Source organism: Equus przewalskii, chromosome 32, assembly GCF_037783145.1.
Source record: "Equus przewalskii isolate Varuska chromosome 32, EquPr2, whole genome shotgun sequence".
NCBI lineage: Eukaryota > Metazoa > Chordata > Mammalia > Perissodactyla > Equidae > Equus > Equus przewalskii.
The window spans coordinates 20,741,505-20,757,342 of NC_091862.1; the positions used below are offsets into that span (position 1 = coordinate 20,741,505).

Below are 15,838 nucleotides of genomic sequence, written 5' to 3' on the forward strand. Positions count from 1 at the left end.
ATGCAGCACAATTATACAACTTAGGAAATGTGCTAATCTTTTTTTGTTCCTAAATTCTTAGCTGCCTTTTGTAAAGACTCTCAGCGAAATCCACTTTCTCTGTCTTTGAAACGGTGCTGTGTTTGTATGGCTAGGAGAGGGCACTGCAATTTAATAGTTGCGGTCTTTTGGTGTGATAAGAAATAAACAAAAGCCTGGTTCGTACATCGATCTCATCATTCCTGTGGTTTTCCTAACATTTTTTTGTTCTAGGAATAAAACATAATGCTAATTTTCACCTTCAGGAAAAGGTTATTCTGCCATTTCTCATGGCCATTAGTGATGGAACTTACGTGGAGTCTATAAAACTGTCTTGTTTGCTGATGTCTCTTGTCTTTTCCACACCTCCCCCTCCTGTCAATACCCTGTAGTGTTTTTTGCAAAGGGCTTGGATGCTCTTTCTGTCTGATGTACTCATTATTGCCAGTGAGGCTTCTTTGACTGACATCCGAGATGGAGCAGGCAGGCTCTGATTTGTACGCTTCAGTAGCTATTGTACCACAGGCCCCAGCCTGACAGGTAGAGCAAACGGTGTAGTGTTGTGATGTGATTACCTGGAACCACAAATCCAGACTCACTCAGATGAATGAGATTGATTTTGACTTGCAGTCCAAGAAAGTAAGGTTCCAGAATGTCAGCCATCCATTTCTTTCCCCTGGTCTTTAGCTAACTTGTAATATTACTAGGATGAATTTTATTGAAATCCAATCTTGTTGAATCATAGTCAAAGCTTGAGTTAATAAAATCATTGTCTACAAAAGCACACTTTAATGGATATGACTATATTAAATATTTGTCATGAGTCAGAAGTAGATTGAGTTTTGACTTTTTAGAAGATGCTACGCATTAAATGCATGGACACACATTCTCATAATAGATAGTTTCCATTCCTCACTCTCTGTCTAGGAATCATTTGCAGTCTTGAAACTATTTTTGGAGAAAAGTAAGGACTTAACTTTATGTGTACCTGTCTAGAGTTGAGCAAGTCTACGTCTTCTCATCTCCATATTTTTTAATGCTGTTAAAAGGTATTGAGATCTATATACTAGGCTTCTTCTATATGTTTATTGGAATCTTCCAGGCTAGTGGTTGTGGGATCTGGCTGCATATGTAATATATATGTATATAATCTTGTTAATTTCTAAAGACAAAAACAATCCACAGAATCATAGCTTTCACTCCAGAGCCACTTTATGAATATCTCTGGAATAGATCCTGGTAATAGAAATTTTTATAAAAGCATCTCATGTGACTTTAGTGCAAAGGCAGGTTTGGGAACTTCTGTTCTGGGTTGACTGAGGGTCAATACCCACTTGGTACAAGGTTTCTCTTTGACTTTTCAAATATTCTTTAATGGAGCTGCCAGAAATCTGATATAACTCATGATCGATAGTGAGCTGTTCTCTCTGGAAGTTTTACAATGTAATTTACAATATGTTGTGAGCTATATTTTTTATTTCATTGTTGTATCTTTGAAGTTTGGTATATCTTGCATTAAACCTACCTTTACAGAAGATTTTTCATTTCCGAAATCCCATATTTCAACAAGCTTCTTTATTACCTTAAAAAAAAATCCTGATTTTTGCAATTAACGTATCATTGACACCAAAAGAAGATTAAAACTAAGATGAGCTGAGTAAAAATTGATTTTTAATGGTGTCCAATCATTTTTTTTGGATGGATAAGTAAAAGTTTAATTGCCCTTTACAAAGTAGATGATACATCTTGTTACTTTCAGTGTATCCTGGAACTAGAAATATATTGCCTACTTTTAGAGAAAACAAACTGAAATAAGATGCATATAAGGGGCACTTTAACTGTCTGATTAAGCAGAATCCATTGATTTGTGTGTTTCCAACAGGCTCAGTGTTTGTCTCCACACCCCATATAATGGTTCAGTACAATTTAGTTTATATCTTGAATTCTCTATCCCTCAATACAGTGCTTGTTTTCAGAATTTGTCTTTAGTTGTCTGTCTCCTAGGTTCAGAACATCTTGCTTAAGAAATTCTTAAACATGGACTCTAACTTCTAGCATTTCTAGAGGAAGAATTCAGTATGTTATCAAAAAGTTGGAAATATCTGATTCAGAAACTGTTTTTATGTGTGTGAGAATGCGTGGGTATGTATTTCAAGGGCTTGTTCTCATTAGAAACTTGGTTAGGGGGCCAGCCCCCATGGCCGAGTGGTTAAAGTCCCGCATGTTCTGCCTTTGGCTTAGCCTTGGGTCTGCGGGTTTGGACCCCAGCTGTGGACCTACTCCCCTCATCAGCCATGCTGTGGTGGCATCCCACATACAAAATAGAGGAAGACTGGCACCGATGGTAGCTCAGGCCTGATCTTCCTCAAGCAAGAAAAAGAGGAAGATTGGCGATGGATGTTAGCTCAGGGTGAATTTTCCTTACCAAAAAAAACCCCAACTAGGTGGGATATAGATATGTTTAGGTGCTGACTGTGGACTTGTTTGTCTTTGCCTTGTTTTGAGTTTCCTGAAGCTCCAGTTAGTTTAAATACATTTGAAGACCAGGCTGAATGAGATGATGGACTAAAGGAGTGGACCCTCTGCTCAATTTCTTTCCTGCACATTAGAGACTTTAAGCAATTAATTATTTAGCCATTGTATCGGTCAGAACAAGCCAGGATATGCTATGCTAACAAATAATGCCAAAATTGCCTTAACACACAGGCCCGTAGCTCTCCAGGGCAGCTGTCCTCGCTGAGGTAGCCACACATTCCGGGTTACCTCATCTTCCAGAAGCTCAGCGTTCACACCTGCTTTCCTGATCACTGCAGCAGGGAGAGAGCGAGCGTGGGGACCATGCAGTGGGTGTTAAATTTGTCCCTCTGGAAGTGACACATGGCACTTCAGCTCCTATTTTATTGACAAACGCAAGTCATATGGCCGTGGCTAACTTCGAGGTGGGGAGAAAGTTTAGTCCTCCCTGCTTGCAAGGGGCTACCTGGGAGTCCTGGTGGGCATCAGCGATGCCTGCCATCCTCTTCTGCTCGCTGTTGTCTGGATGCCCGATAAGGAACCTAGTAAAGTGCTAGGTGACAGAATTCAAGTGAAGTTTGAAATAAAATATCTACCCATTAATTCTGGAAAGGATGTACACATGTGAAATTATTAGAACAGGACCGTAAATACCACATATAATAGATTATAATAATTTGCATTAAATTTATATATTAATTTGGAAAATATTTATATTTTTATGATATTTACACTTCATGATTTTAAGTCTTCCAATTAAATAATGTGGTATGTTTCTCTATTTGTTGTTTTTTCTTAACACCCTCTAATAAAATTTCATAATAAAATTTCATAGTTCTTTCTGGTTAAATGTATTTCGAGATGTTTTATTATTTTGTTACTCCTTTTGAATGAGATTTCCTCTTCCTCCTCCATTTCTACCTGGCTATTTGTGGTAGAGAGAAAAGCTGTTTGATTTTTGTATATTTTCCCTCATCCAGATATCCTAATGCTTTTAATCCTCTGCATAGCGTTGGTAGTTGAATCTCGTAGGGAAGTGGTTCTCAGGACTTGGCCCCTGAACTGGCAGCATGGGTATTGAGGGTGGACCCAGCCTTCGCATGCGTAAATATTGTCATACTTGACAAAATGGTGATATGGTTTACTCTTGTTTACAGATAGCCATATGTCTTCTTTTTATCTTACAGTGTTAGGGAGACATACAGAACAATGTTGGGTGCTAATGGAATAATCTTTGATTTTATTTAAAAGATTGTGGTCTGTTAGCTTCTGGTATTCAGCATGTTTAAAGGTCTCATACTATTTGAAATTTTTATCTAGATGTTTAAACAGGAATGGCCATTTTATTTTAGCAAATGTTTTCCAGAATTTATTGCTATAATCATAGGAACTTCACCTTTGATTTGTTAGTATTTGAAATATATTGATGGGTTTCCTAATGTTGCACCACGTATACATTCATGGAATAAGTCTAACTTGGTGGACTTATTTTACTGTCTTGCTAGATTTGGTTTGCTAATGCCTATTTACTAGTATTCTAGTTAATTGGATTATTTGTTTCCCCAAAAACAAAACCCGTATTTTTTTCTTTCAATAATAATATTGATTCTCATATTTCAATACAGCTTTTTCCTGCCAGATTTAAAGGTTAATTGCATTTTAATACCACATCTTTTCTGCAGGTCCTTAGACCTCAAATCCTAACAATAGTAATAGTTGACTCCATATGTTCTCCTTAGGATTCTACCAAATATCTGGCTGGGTAGCTGCCCTCGCCAGGTGGAGCACGTAACCATCAAACTGAAGCATGAACTGGGGATTACAGCTGTGATGAACTTCCAGACCGAATGGGATATTGTGCAGAATTCCTCAGGCTGTAACCGCTACCCAGAACCCATGACCCCAGACACGATGATTAAGTTATATAAGGAAGAAGGCTTGGCCTACATCTGGATGCCGACCCCAGATATGAGCACTGAAGGTAAGTGTCACAAGGATCTTTCTGGCTCCTTGTTGAATGCGTTTCAGAGGAGCCCTTGCTGTCTGCCTGCCTGCCTGTCTATCTATCTATTGTGTCTATGTATCTATCTGCCTACTTACCTACCTACCTTCCTATCTATATTGAATGACCTACATATGGATGATAAAAATGGAATAAATACAAGGTTTTAGGTTTAACATACTTAGTATATATCTTTTGACACCTCGGCTAAGAGTCTGTTTAGCATGGGTCCTTTGATTTGTTTATTCATTGAACATTTACTGTGCATCTACCATGTGTGTGGCATTAGGCTGGTGGCTGGGAACATGACAGTGAAGAAATGCAGGTACAACTCCTGTCCTCGTGAAGCTTATGGTCCCATGGGGAAGACAAGCATTAATCAAATGACTACAAATGGAAATTTAAAACTGTGATGAGTTTTTTTGTTAGAAAGATACATAGAGATGGCTCTGAGAGCACGCACAGACAAATTGGACCTCACAGGGGAGTCAGGAAAGTGGTTTTTGGGAAGTGATGTTTAAGCTGAAATCTGAAGAGGGGAGGTGGGGGGGGAGGGGGGGAGGTGGGGGAGGTGGGGGGGGAGGGGGGGCGGGGGGAGGTGGGAAAGAGGCTCCAGTGGCAGAGGGAGCAGCTTGAGAAACATCCCCGCTGCAGGAGAGCTCGGTGTTGTGGGAACAGAGAGAAGGCAGTGTGGCTGCAGGTCAGAGAATGAGGGAAGAGGTCCTGAGGGATTTGGGCCGCAATAAGGACTTGAGACTCTATCCCAGAGCGGTGAGAAGCAGTGGGAAGGGCGGGAGGCTGGGGGATGCCAAGATCACCATTTTTTCTCTCTGAAAGGGCACTTTGACTGCAGTGTAGAGACTGGATTGGAGGTGGACCCAGAGTGGATCTGGGGACCCAGTTAGGAGGTTCCCGCAATAGATAAATGAGATGGTGAGAGAGAGAATGCAGCCTGGGGCGGCAGGCCAGAACAAGGCTTCATTTATCGCCGGAAGGACCGGCTGAGCATGTCTTTGAGAAGGGAATGGCGGGGTGACATGGGTGCTGCGGGGAAACAGAGACAAATATGGCACATTTTTGATCTAATGGTAAGACGCAGTAGGACAGGTTGAAAACTAGTAACAGTCCAGAGAATGTGCGAGAGGAAAGAGTCGTGCTCCAGGAGGGTTATGTGCTGGGGAGCTCTCTGTGGCGGGGGAAACGGAGGCTGCAGGGGTGCCAGGGCATGTGAGGGGGCAGGACGGTCGAGGTGGAGGGAGGGAGGCCGTGCCAGGTCGAAGAAGCAGCATGGGCCAAGGCACCAGGGCATGACATTTTAGAGGAACGATCTGTGCTTCAGCCTGGTTCTAGAATAAGGTTCTTGTAGAAAAAGGGAGGTATCTGAAGCCAAGAAAACACAACTACACCGGTAGTATCAACCAGAGGCAGCAGGGGGCAGCAGAGAGCTATGGAAACGGCCCAGGCTGAGGGAATTTGGTGAACTGTTCTGGGGGAAAGCAGGGCAGTGGTCCCTAGAGAGGGGTGGTTGCTAGCAGCAGCCCTCTTTCCCCAAAAGAGCAGTAGGTATCAGACACTCTTCCAAGGAGTTTCCTGCATTAACTCCTTTAACTCTCGCGACAAGTCTCGGGCAGATGTTGTAGTTATGGCCATTTTGCAGAGGAAGAGGCTGAGGTACAAAGTTAAGTAGCCTGGCCGAGGTCACGCGATAGGGAGGCTGCCTGGATTTCAGCATAGGCATTCCGACTCACAGCGTGGCCCCGGACAGCACGATCCGGAGCTCGGCACGCTCCCGCGGGCGCTTCGTGCCCGATCCACAGGCCGCCGCGCTTTCAGCCCCTCGTATTCCTGAGCGCTGCAGTCACCCACAGTCACGACTTGCCGGGGAGGCAGCTTGTCTCCCGGGGTCAATAGTCCAAGATGTGGTGGGGACAGAAGACCTGGAGGATCACAGGGAGCCTGGCCTCCCTCGGCCACCTTGGCTCTTTGTGAATCTCAGGCGGTCCTCCTGGCCAGGCTGGACCCCTTTGTGGGTCTGTGTCTGAGCTGAGCTATCCCTGGGGAGGAGGTATAATTTTTGTTCCCGTAGGCAGGGATGGTTTGGGTACTCCTTTTGGTAACATTGACCCGAATAAGCTTGATTTCGCTAGAAGAGCTCTGTCTTTTTTCAAGGAAGGCAGAAAAAACCCTTTATTTGCACAGAAGAGAACTGGTGGAATCTAGGTCCTATTTGCCCCATCCAGCTTGTTTCTCTGGTTTCAAAACAGAGCAGGTTGTGAGGACAGTGTGCCTGTAGCTTCCAGAGAACATTTTGGTTTTCGCTTCTTGGATTCTGGTTTTATAGCACTGTTATCCCACCAGAGTATTTCAGGAGACAAGGCTCAGAGAAGTTGAAGTAACTGTGGCCCACGTCCCATTCCAGCCCATGCACTGATTACCCCAATGCCCTGCTGACTAATAGGTAATTTGCTTGATGATTTTGGGGGTATGCAGAAGCCTGAGGGAAAATTCTGTCCCCAGAGACCTGCTGTCGTTGTGTTAAAACCTCCTTTGGGGTCAAAGAGTCACCAGGTCCCAGTCATAACCGTGAAGCATCTTCCACATGGAGGCAGTTCAGCAAAACAAATGGCTCCCACTTGGAAAAGGCCAGACCCTAAGGCTGAATAAAGGGGTTCCATGGCGCAGCATTGCCTGAGGGAGCAATCAACGGGTTAACCACCGTTCCTGGTCACAGGGGAACTTCTGACCAAGAGATCAATCTATGGGGCTCACAGTATTAGCACAATGAACATATAGATTAATTCAGCTGAATGTTTTTGGAGCTCTAAAGAAAAATCCATCTGGAAGTGTTTTGAGCTGCAGCATAATGCTGTCAGATAAAGTCTGAGGAAGAAGACAGTTTGTTAGGCCTGACTGTCACCACGGGTTGTCACGGACCTGTTACAATCGATTGTGCTAGCAATTGTGCTTAGTCTTGTACATTTTGTCACATGCAGAGGGGTTGTTTAGGTTTCTTTCTTTCTTTTTTTAAAAAAATTTTGTTTGTACCTTTCACTTGAGAAACGAAAAGCACCCAAATCTGGCACTCATCTGGAAAAAACAACTCTATTCATTAAAATTCAGTTTTCCTTCCCATAGAAAGGACTCAGATTGTGTTTTGACCTCGTCAGTGCAGTGTGGTCGATAACAAATGGTCTGCCCTTGCGTCAAATGAGTCAGTGTGCTGCCCAAGTCCTCAGCTACCCCTTCATTGTCACGGTCCAAGTTCCCTTCTCTGACTCAATTCAGCTCTGCTGTGACGCAGCGACACTGACCTTGGAGCCACAGCATCTTGGTTTGAGCCTCGTCACCCCATGTAGCTGTGTGATGTGCTGCAGGCTGGTTCCTGCATTTGGAAAACTGGGAAAATAATTTCTACCGTACAGGATTATAACAATAGAATAAGATGATTGATACAAAAGTGCTTTGAAATTCACAAAGTTGGGACTATATTATTAGTCTCGAGTCCTTACATTTCTACCAAAGGATATTACAGGTAACATGGACCTAATCTACGTTATGTTGCAAAGGTGGAAAAGAACATATGCTTGAATAAAAGAATGATCTATTCAGCCATAAATCTGCCTTTGGAGTGAGAAAGGAAAGGGGTGTGTGTGTGTGAAAGGCTGAAAGTTGTACCAGGAATGATGTCTTCCAGGATCAGCCTTAGGTAAAGTGTGTCTTCAGGGCCTTTTCTCCTCTTCCTCCTTATTTCAGGCCCTCGTGTCTCCAGCTGCCCCCCAGACTTTCCTCCTTCTTCTCGCCGCCTGTGCTTGCTCAGTGCCTGCTTTCAGGAAGCTTTTAATCGTTCCAGAGTTGGGTTAGCCTGGAGGAGGGTGGACCAGATATTGGATTAGAGGGGTCTAGTAGTGTCTCAGATCAAATCAATATTATCTGGTTTTGTTTTATTTTGTTTTTATTCATGCACTTAACGAATGTTTATTGACCATCCACTGAGAGCCGAGGCCTGTTTTAAACTCCAAAGGAAGCAGCACAGATGGAGGAATGTTTTGTTGGCCCTGCACAGGGTTTAACATTTTCAACTTTGTTGCCAAATTTAAATTTGGAATGTTTTACATAAAAATCCTGGATTTCTGTCTTGCCTTGAGGTGTCATTTTTAAGAATGGAAACTTTTTTATCAAATTAAATTCTATGTGGAGCCTAAAATGTGAAACATAAAACTTAGGGGCTCTGGCTGACACTGGCTGTTACATAAGCCCAGATGCTAAGGACCCTCTTTTTGTTCCGTGGTGGGTTATGTATTAGTTCAGCTTCCCTGGAGTGGGTTTCAGGCAGAGGAACATGGGCCTGTTGGGCAGAGAACCACTCTGTGGTAGGGGCAGAGGTGTAAGCCCCCGGGGTGTGTTACTCTAACGCAGTGTTGAGAGCCACAACATGACAGGTGAGTGGGGTGCAGAGACTGACCGAGAGTTCAGATTGAGAGCATTGGGGCAGCAACGCCCCCTGACCTGGCCGGTCAGGGAAGAACGGTAGTACAGTGTTAACGTCAGAGGCGTTGCAGTCCAGCTGGCTGGGTTTGAGTGGCCATTGGGGAATAACCTTGGCCCAATCTCTGTGCCTCAGCTCCCTCAGATGTAAACTGAGGATGGTAGTAGTCCAACCTCGTAGTTGATCGGAGGGGCTTGTAAACGAGCCGTTGCATGCTCAGTGTTCAGAACAGGTACATGTTCGCCGGCATCAGGGCAGTGTGATTTGCAGTCCCTGGAGGTCAAAATGAATAGGGCTCCGGCTGAGGCCAGGCTGAGATGGGTGGGCATCTCTGGTGCCCCTTTTTATTATTTATTTCTCCGTTAGCTTATTTCAGTATTTCTGTGACAGTTCTTAAGAGGGGTGGCTGAGTGATTCCAGGAGAAGACCACCGGTGGGTGACCCTGTGTTTAAGCTGGGAGCTTTCCGGAACGTCCCGGTGGAGCTGACATTCACCTTCCAGGATGAAGTGTCTGAGATCATAGAACCTCAAACTAACACTTGTCCCTTTTCAGCTTCTGAATTGTGTGCGTGCCTCTTGAAGAATCTTTTACAGATCAAGAGGAAAGTGGGGGACATTGCATCATTTGGGCTATCTGAGGCAGACCCCTCTTGGGGAACCCCTGGCCAGAGAACAGGTGGGAGGAAGGGATCCTGCCGGGTCCATGGAAGCCCTGGCTCAGGCAGGCCAGCTGCACTGATGCTGCAAAAGCTGAGCAGCCGGGGCTGGGACTCTGACCCCAGCAGGTCCTCTTGCGTGTGGCCACCATGGCTAGTCTTATATTGGGCATTTGATGAAAACCCACATTAAAAATATTTCTGTTTATTTCCTGGCAATTTACATGGTAGCTGGGGAGGCAGCTGTAACAGGAACCTGTCAAGTGCTGCCAGCTGTGGCAGGAGCAGGACGAACCCAAGCTTCCAGGATCCATCGCTGAGAGTTCCCTTCCCAGCTGCTGTTACTCAGAGCAAACCTCTGACACCCTTGGTGGAACAGAAGCCCACACTGCTCTGTGCTCAGCAGGCTTTGGCCTGACCAGCAGGGTCCCTCAAACATTGGAGGTTTGGCCTCCTCTGATCTCCAGTTCAAATGGTGGACCAACTGTAAGGTGTCCCTCTGGTACACACGACGTTCTACACCTTGTTGCATTTCTAGTGATGTTTTCCTGCCTCTAGGAGGCTGCCTTGGGCAACTGACTCTATGGCCGGCCCACCTAGCTCCAGCCTCGGAGTCCCTGAAACCAAGCGTGCAGATATAAATCAGTTAAACTTCTGTGGCTCAGTTTGGACTCAAGAGAAATCAAGCGACACCTAGGAGCTGGTGCGTGCGTCTCCAGTTCAAATGCCCTCAGAGATCGGGCCAGGACACGAATGTATGGCAACAGGCACGAGGGAGAGATGGAGCCGGAGGAACAGCAAGGTGTGCCCTGCCCGAAGGCATGCCGGTTCAAATGTCTCTACTGCTGCGCAGGGCCTGTGGCTTCCGATCCTTAGTCAGACAGATTAACAGAGCACCAGCCGCAAAATTAGAATGTTATCCTGCTTCCTAGAATTCTCCCTGAGAGCCACTCGGGTAAGTTCGGACTGCCCTCTTTGGCTGCCTCTCCAGTCCTCCCATGGGATGGCAGTGGGAAGGCTGGACAGGGTCCTTCCAGGGCCATTGTGTCCCTACGTGGTTGAGGACGCAGAGTAGCTGAGAAGCTCAAGTCATGCGCACGTAGTTTTAATGCAGGGCTCTGACACTTTCTGTCCTGCATCCCCTTTTAAAGTAATTTACACTGACCATCCTCCACCCCTGAAAACATCCACTAAATATCTTTGCTCTGAGAATCTGCGGGCAGAGGAGACTCCAGGCATCCCAGAGTTTGATGACTTTAGGGGGTCTCTGCCCCATAAGATGGGAGAGAGGGGCCGAGTGCAACAGGTCTCAACAGAGCACTGCCTGCCCTCTCAGTGGGAGGAGAAGACATTCGAATCATCCAACAGTCGAAGTAGTGGTCACGAGGCAGTGGTGACAGTAATCATAATTGCCCAGGAAAGGAGAAACTGAATCCGTTTTCATACTCACCAGATCATGAGGGAATAAATGAGTAGTCAGTTATCGCACATGTATCATTTAATAGGTTAGCCTTTCCACTGGACAAATGACAGCAAGCATATGCTGGGTGAATAAGATTGACTCCTTTAACCAATATGAACGAATTCTGTATTTTTACATTTACCTGGAAGATTTTTTTGGATTAAAGGAAATTCAGGTGACAGGACCTGTCATGTTCTCTTTGAAATCCTCTAACCCTCTGTGCAGTCTGTACAAACCATTTTGATAGATGTAAAAATCCGTTCTTCTGATGACCGGCGATAGTCAGTTTTTCTTTGAAGGGAGATTTGCACTGATGCAGATGCCACTCAAAGGAGCAGGAAAGTCAACTGAAAAGTTCCGAGCTGACCCACTGCCTCTGGAGTGCACTTTCCACTTTATTATTAGCAGGTTTTGATACTGTCTCACCTTTTCCTTCAAAACAAAGACACAAAGCAAGCTCTGATGTCCCTGCCTCTCCCAGGGTGGCACTGTGGTTTCACGGGGCGCCGGAGGAGTCATTGTGAGCGGCGATGTTGGGGTTTCATCATTCACTTGTGTGTGCTGTGCTTTCTCCATCGCAGGCCGAGTACAGATGCTGCCCCAGGCGGTGTGCCTCCTGCACGCGCTGCTCGAGAACGGACACACCGTGTACGTGCACTGCAACGCCGGGGTGGGCCGGTCCACGGCGGCCGTCTGCGGCTGGCTCCAGTACGTGATGGGCTGGAACCTGCGGAAGGTGCAGTACTTCCTCATGGCCAAAAGGCCCGTAGTGTACATTGATGAAGACGCCTTGGCCCGGGCAGAAGAAGATTTTTTTCAGAAATTTGGGAAGGTTCGTTCTTCCCTATGTAGCGTGTAGGTGGCCCATCGGCCCCCCTTCCCTCCCAGTTTCCTTGCTTAGTAAGCCTAGGGTGATGTTAGTAAAGTGACCTAGAAACAAAGATTCTCCCTGAACTGAAAAGATTGGCTGCCGACATCTCCCCCAACCTGCCACCTTTCGTCTGGGGCTGACTTTCTGTTACGCTTTGGTTGGGCTGTATCTTCTTTGAACTCTCTTACAAAGGAAGCTGTGACTGACACATGAGAAAAGGCCACAAGCGGCTGGGCCGTGCAGTGTTGTTCTAGCGTCAGACAGAAAGGTGATGCGTGCGGTTCCTGCTGCCCACAGGCAGACCAGCACTCTGCTTTACAGGCACTGCGTTTGTGGTGCTGTGAATTCACAACTGCACTTTCTTGTTGCATTGTAACGTGGCTTGTAGAAGAAAAGATGGGGAGTTATGTAGACTTCATCACTTGTGGGTGTGCCTGTGCAAACACACACATGCACGGCTTTTCTGCTGAACTGAAATGAAACTATAAAATGAGAGTTGCCATTCAACTCTCAGTCAGTTGCCAAAGAATGGAATAAGAAGGGGAGTCTGGATTATGACAAAGTAAGAGCTTAACACGACCGAAAAGCAGTGGCTTTCTGGACTTTGTTTTTGCAACCTGCTCCACAGTTAAAATCTGTCCCAAGGCGTCACCTTCCTGATCTACCCAATGACCCTGTGTGACACCCAAAGTAGAGTTATTATCTATTTGTTTTAATTGATGCTCAGTAAGCATAGAGAGCTTGCCCAAGGTCTGGAAGGACGAGCTGGAGTTTATAATCCATGTTTATTTGACTCAGTACTTTTCCAACACAACTTGTTGTTTTTCCAGCGTATTGTAGTGGATTCCGTTCCCTCTCTCAGAGTCAAGTCGATATTTCTGCAGCAGTTTCTACAGTGAGAAATGGAACACTGTTCTGATCAGTTGCCAAAGAATTTAGGAAAGTAATTATATTTTGTACAACCTAATTTAAAACACGGTGGGCTGTATCGAGGCCAAAGTGGCCTGAGCCATAGCTCATGGGAGGAGCTGTATTAACACAACAGCCCAAAGAGCCCAGAGCCATAGGTCATTGTTCCGCGGCTTATGAGCCATCCTGGCTCAGCCCAGGACTGAATACAATACACAGTCACTGCACCTCCAGAATATGCAATTCCCTACCCTGGGTTCTACAGGAAGCATCAAGATGAACGAGCCTGTGCCTTCCAAAAGCTGAGAGCCTAGAGACAGCCCTGGGTTCAGTGAACTATAAAGCAGGCTTGAACCGCAAATGATACTAGGATAGGAGGAGACGTGACTTTTATCTTGTGCCTCTATGTGCTAGGTACTTCACATTCTGATCCGATTTAATCTTCACAGCACCCTCTGGGGGAGGTTTCATTATCTCCATGTATAGATGAAGAAGCTCAGGCTCAGAGAGGTTGGACACGGGATAAGTTCCAGTGGAGCTCAGAGGAGGGAGAGATGCCTTATACCTGGGCCTCGGGGTAGATGGCATGGATTTGGGCCGAGATGGCTGGACAGGACATGTTTCTTCTGCAGTTTTACAAAGTTAAATTTATAAGCCAGGATTGAATAATGTGAAGTCCAACTCCTTTGCTAAAAATAGCTATTATATTAAAGTAACCCATCCATAGTCATAATGTGTTGGGTAAAATTTAATTTTAAAAACAGAATATTTCTAACTAATTATATCCATTTGTGAGTGTGTGAATTTCCTTAATGCCTAAGAAGTCCAGCTATGTAATTTCCACTGTGGAAAGACCTTTTTGGGTGGATTTTTCCCTTTTTGCTCTGATAGATAAAATCAGTTTTGGGCTATTAAAGAATGTTCTGGAATAACCTCTCTCATCCTCAATGAATGGCATGTCCAGTGTATTTCAAAATCACCTGGAACTTTTGCTAAATAAAAGCTTTAAAAATGACCTCTGTGTGCAGTTTTTAAAAACGTTATTAATTTCATCTTAAATCCAGAAGAACAAACTGAGTTTCTTTATTTGTAAGAGAGGCAGTCAGCTAAGCTAAGTTCTTTTTTCTTGTCACTCTTTCTCATTAGCTGACCAGAATTGGCAGTTACAGTATGAAAATGAGGGCACCACAAAGAAGTGAAGATGAAAAACCTCAGAAGTATGTCAGAAAAAATCAAAGCAGATACTGTGTCACTAGCTTGTCACCGGCATTAACAAAACTTTCCAGTCATGTATTTCTCAAATAATATCATAAGATCACAGTAATGGTAAAGAAATATCCAAATAAGGTTGCTTTCTTTTAGACTTGAAACATTGTCCCTCAGTTATTTTGTGTGCCATTGTTAAACAAACAAACAAAAAACCCAACAACACACACGCTCTTTTGACGAACGTTAAGGTGTGGGTGAAAACTGCTTGGCTTGACCTAAGAAATCATGGTGAAAAAATGTGGTTAGGATTTTGGAAACTGTAAGGAAGAAATGAAAGGGAAGATTGGAAGATGAGTTAGATACGAAATGAGAACTCGCCACACGTGAAAGAACGCTGAGTAACTAAACAGAGAGTCAGTTTGATGAAAAGTTAAAACTGAAAATATCTTTAGTGATCATCTAGTTTAATTCCTTTATTCTACAGAGGAGCAAACCAAGACCCAGAGACATCAAATGACTCTTCCTGTGACAGAGAGTTTTAACTGAGGACCAGAGGAAAGGGATAAGCTAGGAAGATAGGAGATTTATTACGTTGTTGAGGAGTTGTAGCAGAATCCATGGGAATGAGAACAGACAGCATTAATAGTGGGAAGAATTGATGGGAGGATTAATGGAAATTGGAGTAAGTGGAAGAAAAATAGCTACAATGAGAAAATGCAAACAATAGCGAATTTTCAAAAAAGAAGAGAAAGCAGGTGTTTCCTTTTATAAAGATGCTGTTGCGGGGCCTGAGAAGGAAGACATGATGATAGAAACAGAGGGTAGAGTCAAGGTTACGTTCCCAGGAGAGACGGTCATGCTAAGTATTCCCTTACTTCTCCTTGGGACTAGACTTCAGTAGGAAAGAAAACCAGAGACATAACATGCTGACCAAATAACGGGGTGGGATGTGCAGTGGCTTATTATCTGCTGGGAAAAGAAGAAAATCTCATAGAAGATGGGACTAAGAATGAAGAGGAGAGGATTGATGAAGCTACCTCTCGTTAGAACAATAATAGTAAAGGGAGGAGGAACAACGACTTCATTCTTTCCTTCCCTAAACCGCTACTCCCGACATCACATTCAGTCCCTCAGGAAATCTGTCATTCGCCTGTGATAGAGTCACCTCTCCCGAAAATACCTATAGACCAACTAGGTTTTACCTCCCGCACTGAACAACCCTGGTCAGAGCCAATGTGATCTCTGGACTGGATTTCAGAAACAGCTTCCTACTTGGTCCCCCCGTTTCTCTCCCTGTCTCTCCCCGCAGCCCCTACCACTGTTAAATCTCCTCTCACACAGGCCAGGGGATCCTACAAAACCGTGTGTCAGATCATGTCACTCCTGTGCTCAGCGCCTCCAGCAATTTGCCACGTCACTCAGGGCAAAAGCCGCAGCCCTTCAAGGGCCTGTTAAGTGTCTGACCTCATCTCCTGCTGCCTCCCGCCTCACTCTGCTCCAGCCACACTGGCCTTCCTGCTCTTTGAGCCTTCCAGACTGGCCCCTCCTCCAGGCCACTTACCCTTCTGTTCCCTCTGTCTGGAGTGCTCCTTTCCCAGGGAAACACGTGGCTCAGTCCCACACCTCCTGCAATGATGCCTTTCTGGACCACCCTATTGCAAATTGCCATACCCAACCCCAGCCCTCCCTATCCTCACTCTCGGCTTCATT

The 15,838-nt window shown here is 45.0% G+C and overlaps 1 protein-coding gene across 9 annotated transcripts in view; it reads left to right on the forward strand.

Annotated features, from left to right (window-relative positions):
• EPM2A (EPM2A glucan phosphatase, laforin) overlaps window positions 1–13,934 on the forward strand; it is an 85,721-nt gene extending 71,787 nt beyond the window's left edge. For 7 of the 9 annotated variants that reach the window (XM_070602728.1, XM_070602724.1, XM_070602726.1 and 4 more), the window contains 2 exons: window positions 4,272–4,513; window positions 11,721–13,934. In XM_070602728.1, the coding sequence (XP_070458829.1) occupies window positions 4,272–4,513; window positions 11,721–11,998 (520 nt within the window). In that variant the 3' untranslated portion in view covers window positions 11,999–13,934. Of the gene's footprint in view, window positions 1–4,271; window positions 4,514–9,908; window positions 10,633–11,720 lie in introns of those variants that run through there. The other 2 variants (XM_070602725.1, XM_070602732.1) reach the window with 2 other exon arrangements.
• The last annotated feature ends 1,904 nt before the right edge of the window (window positions 13,935–15,838 follow it).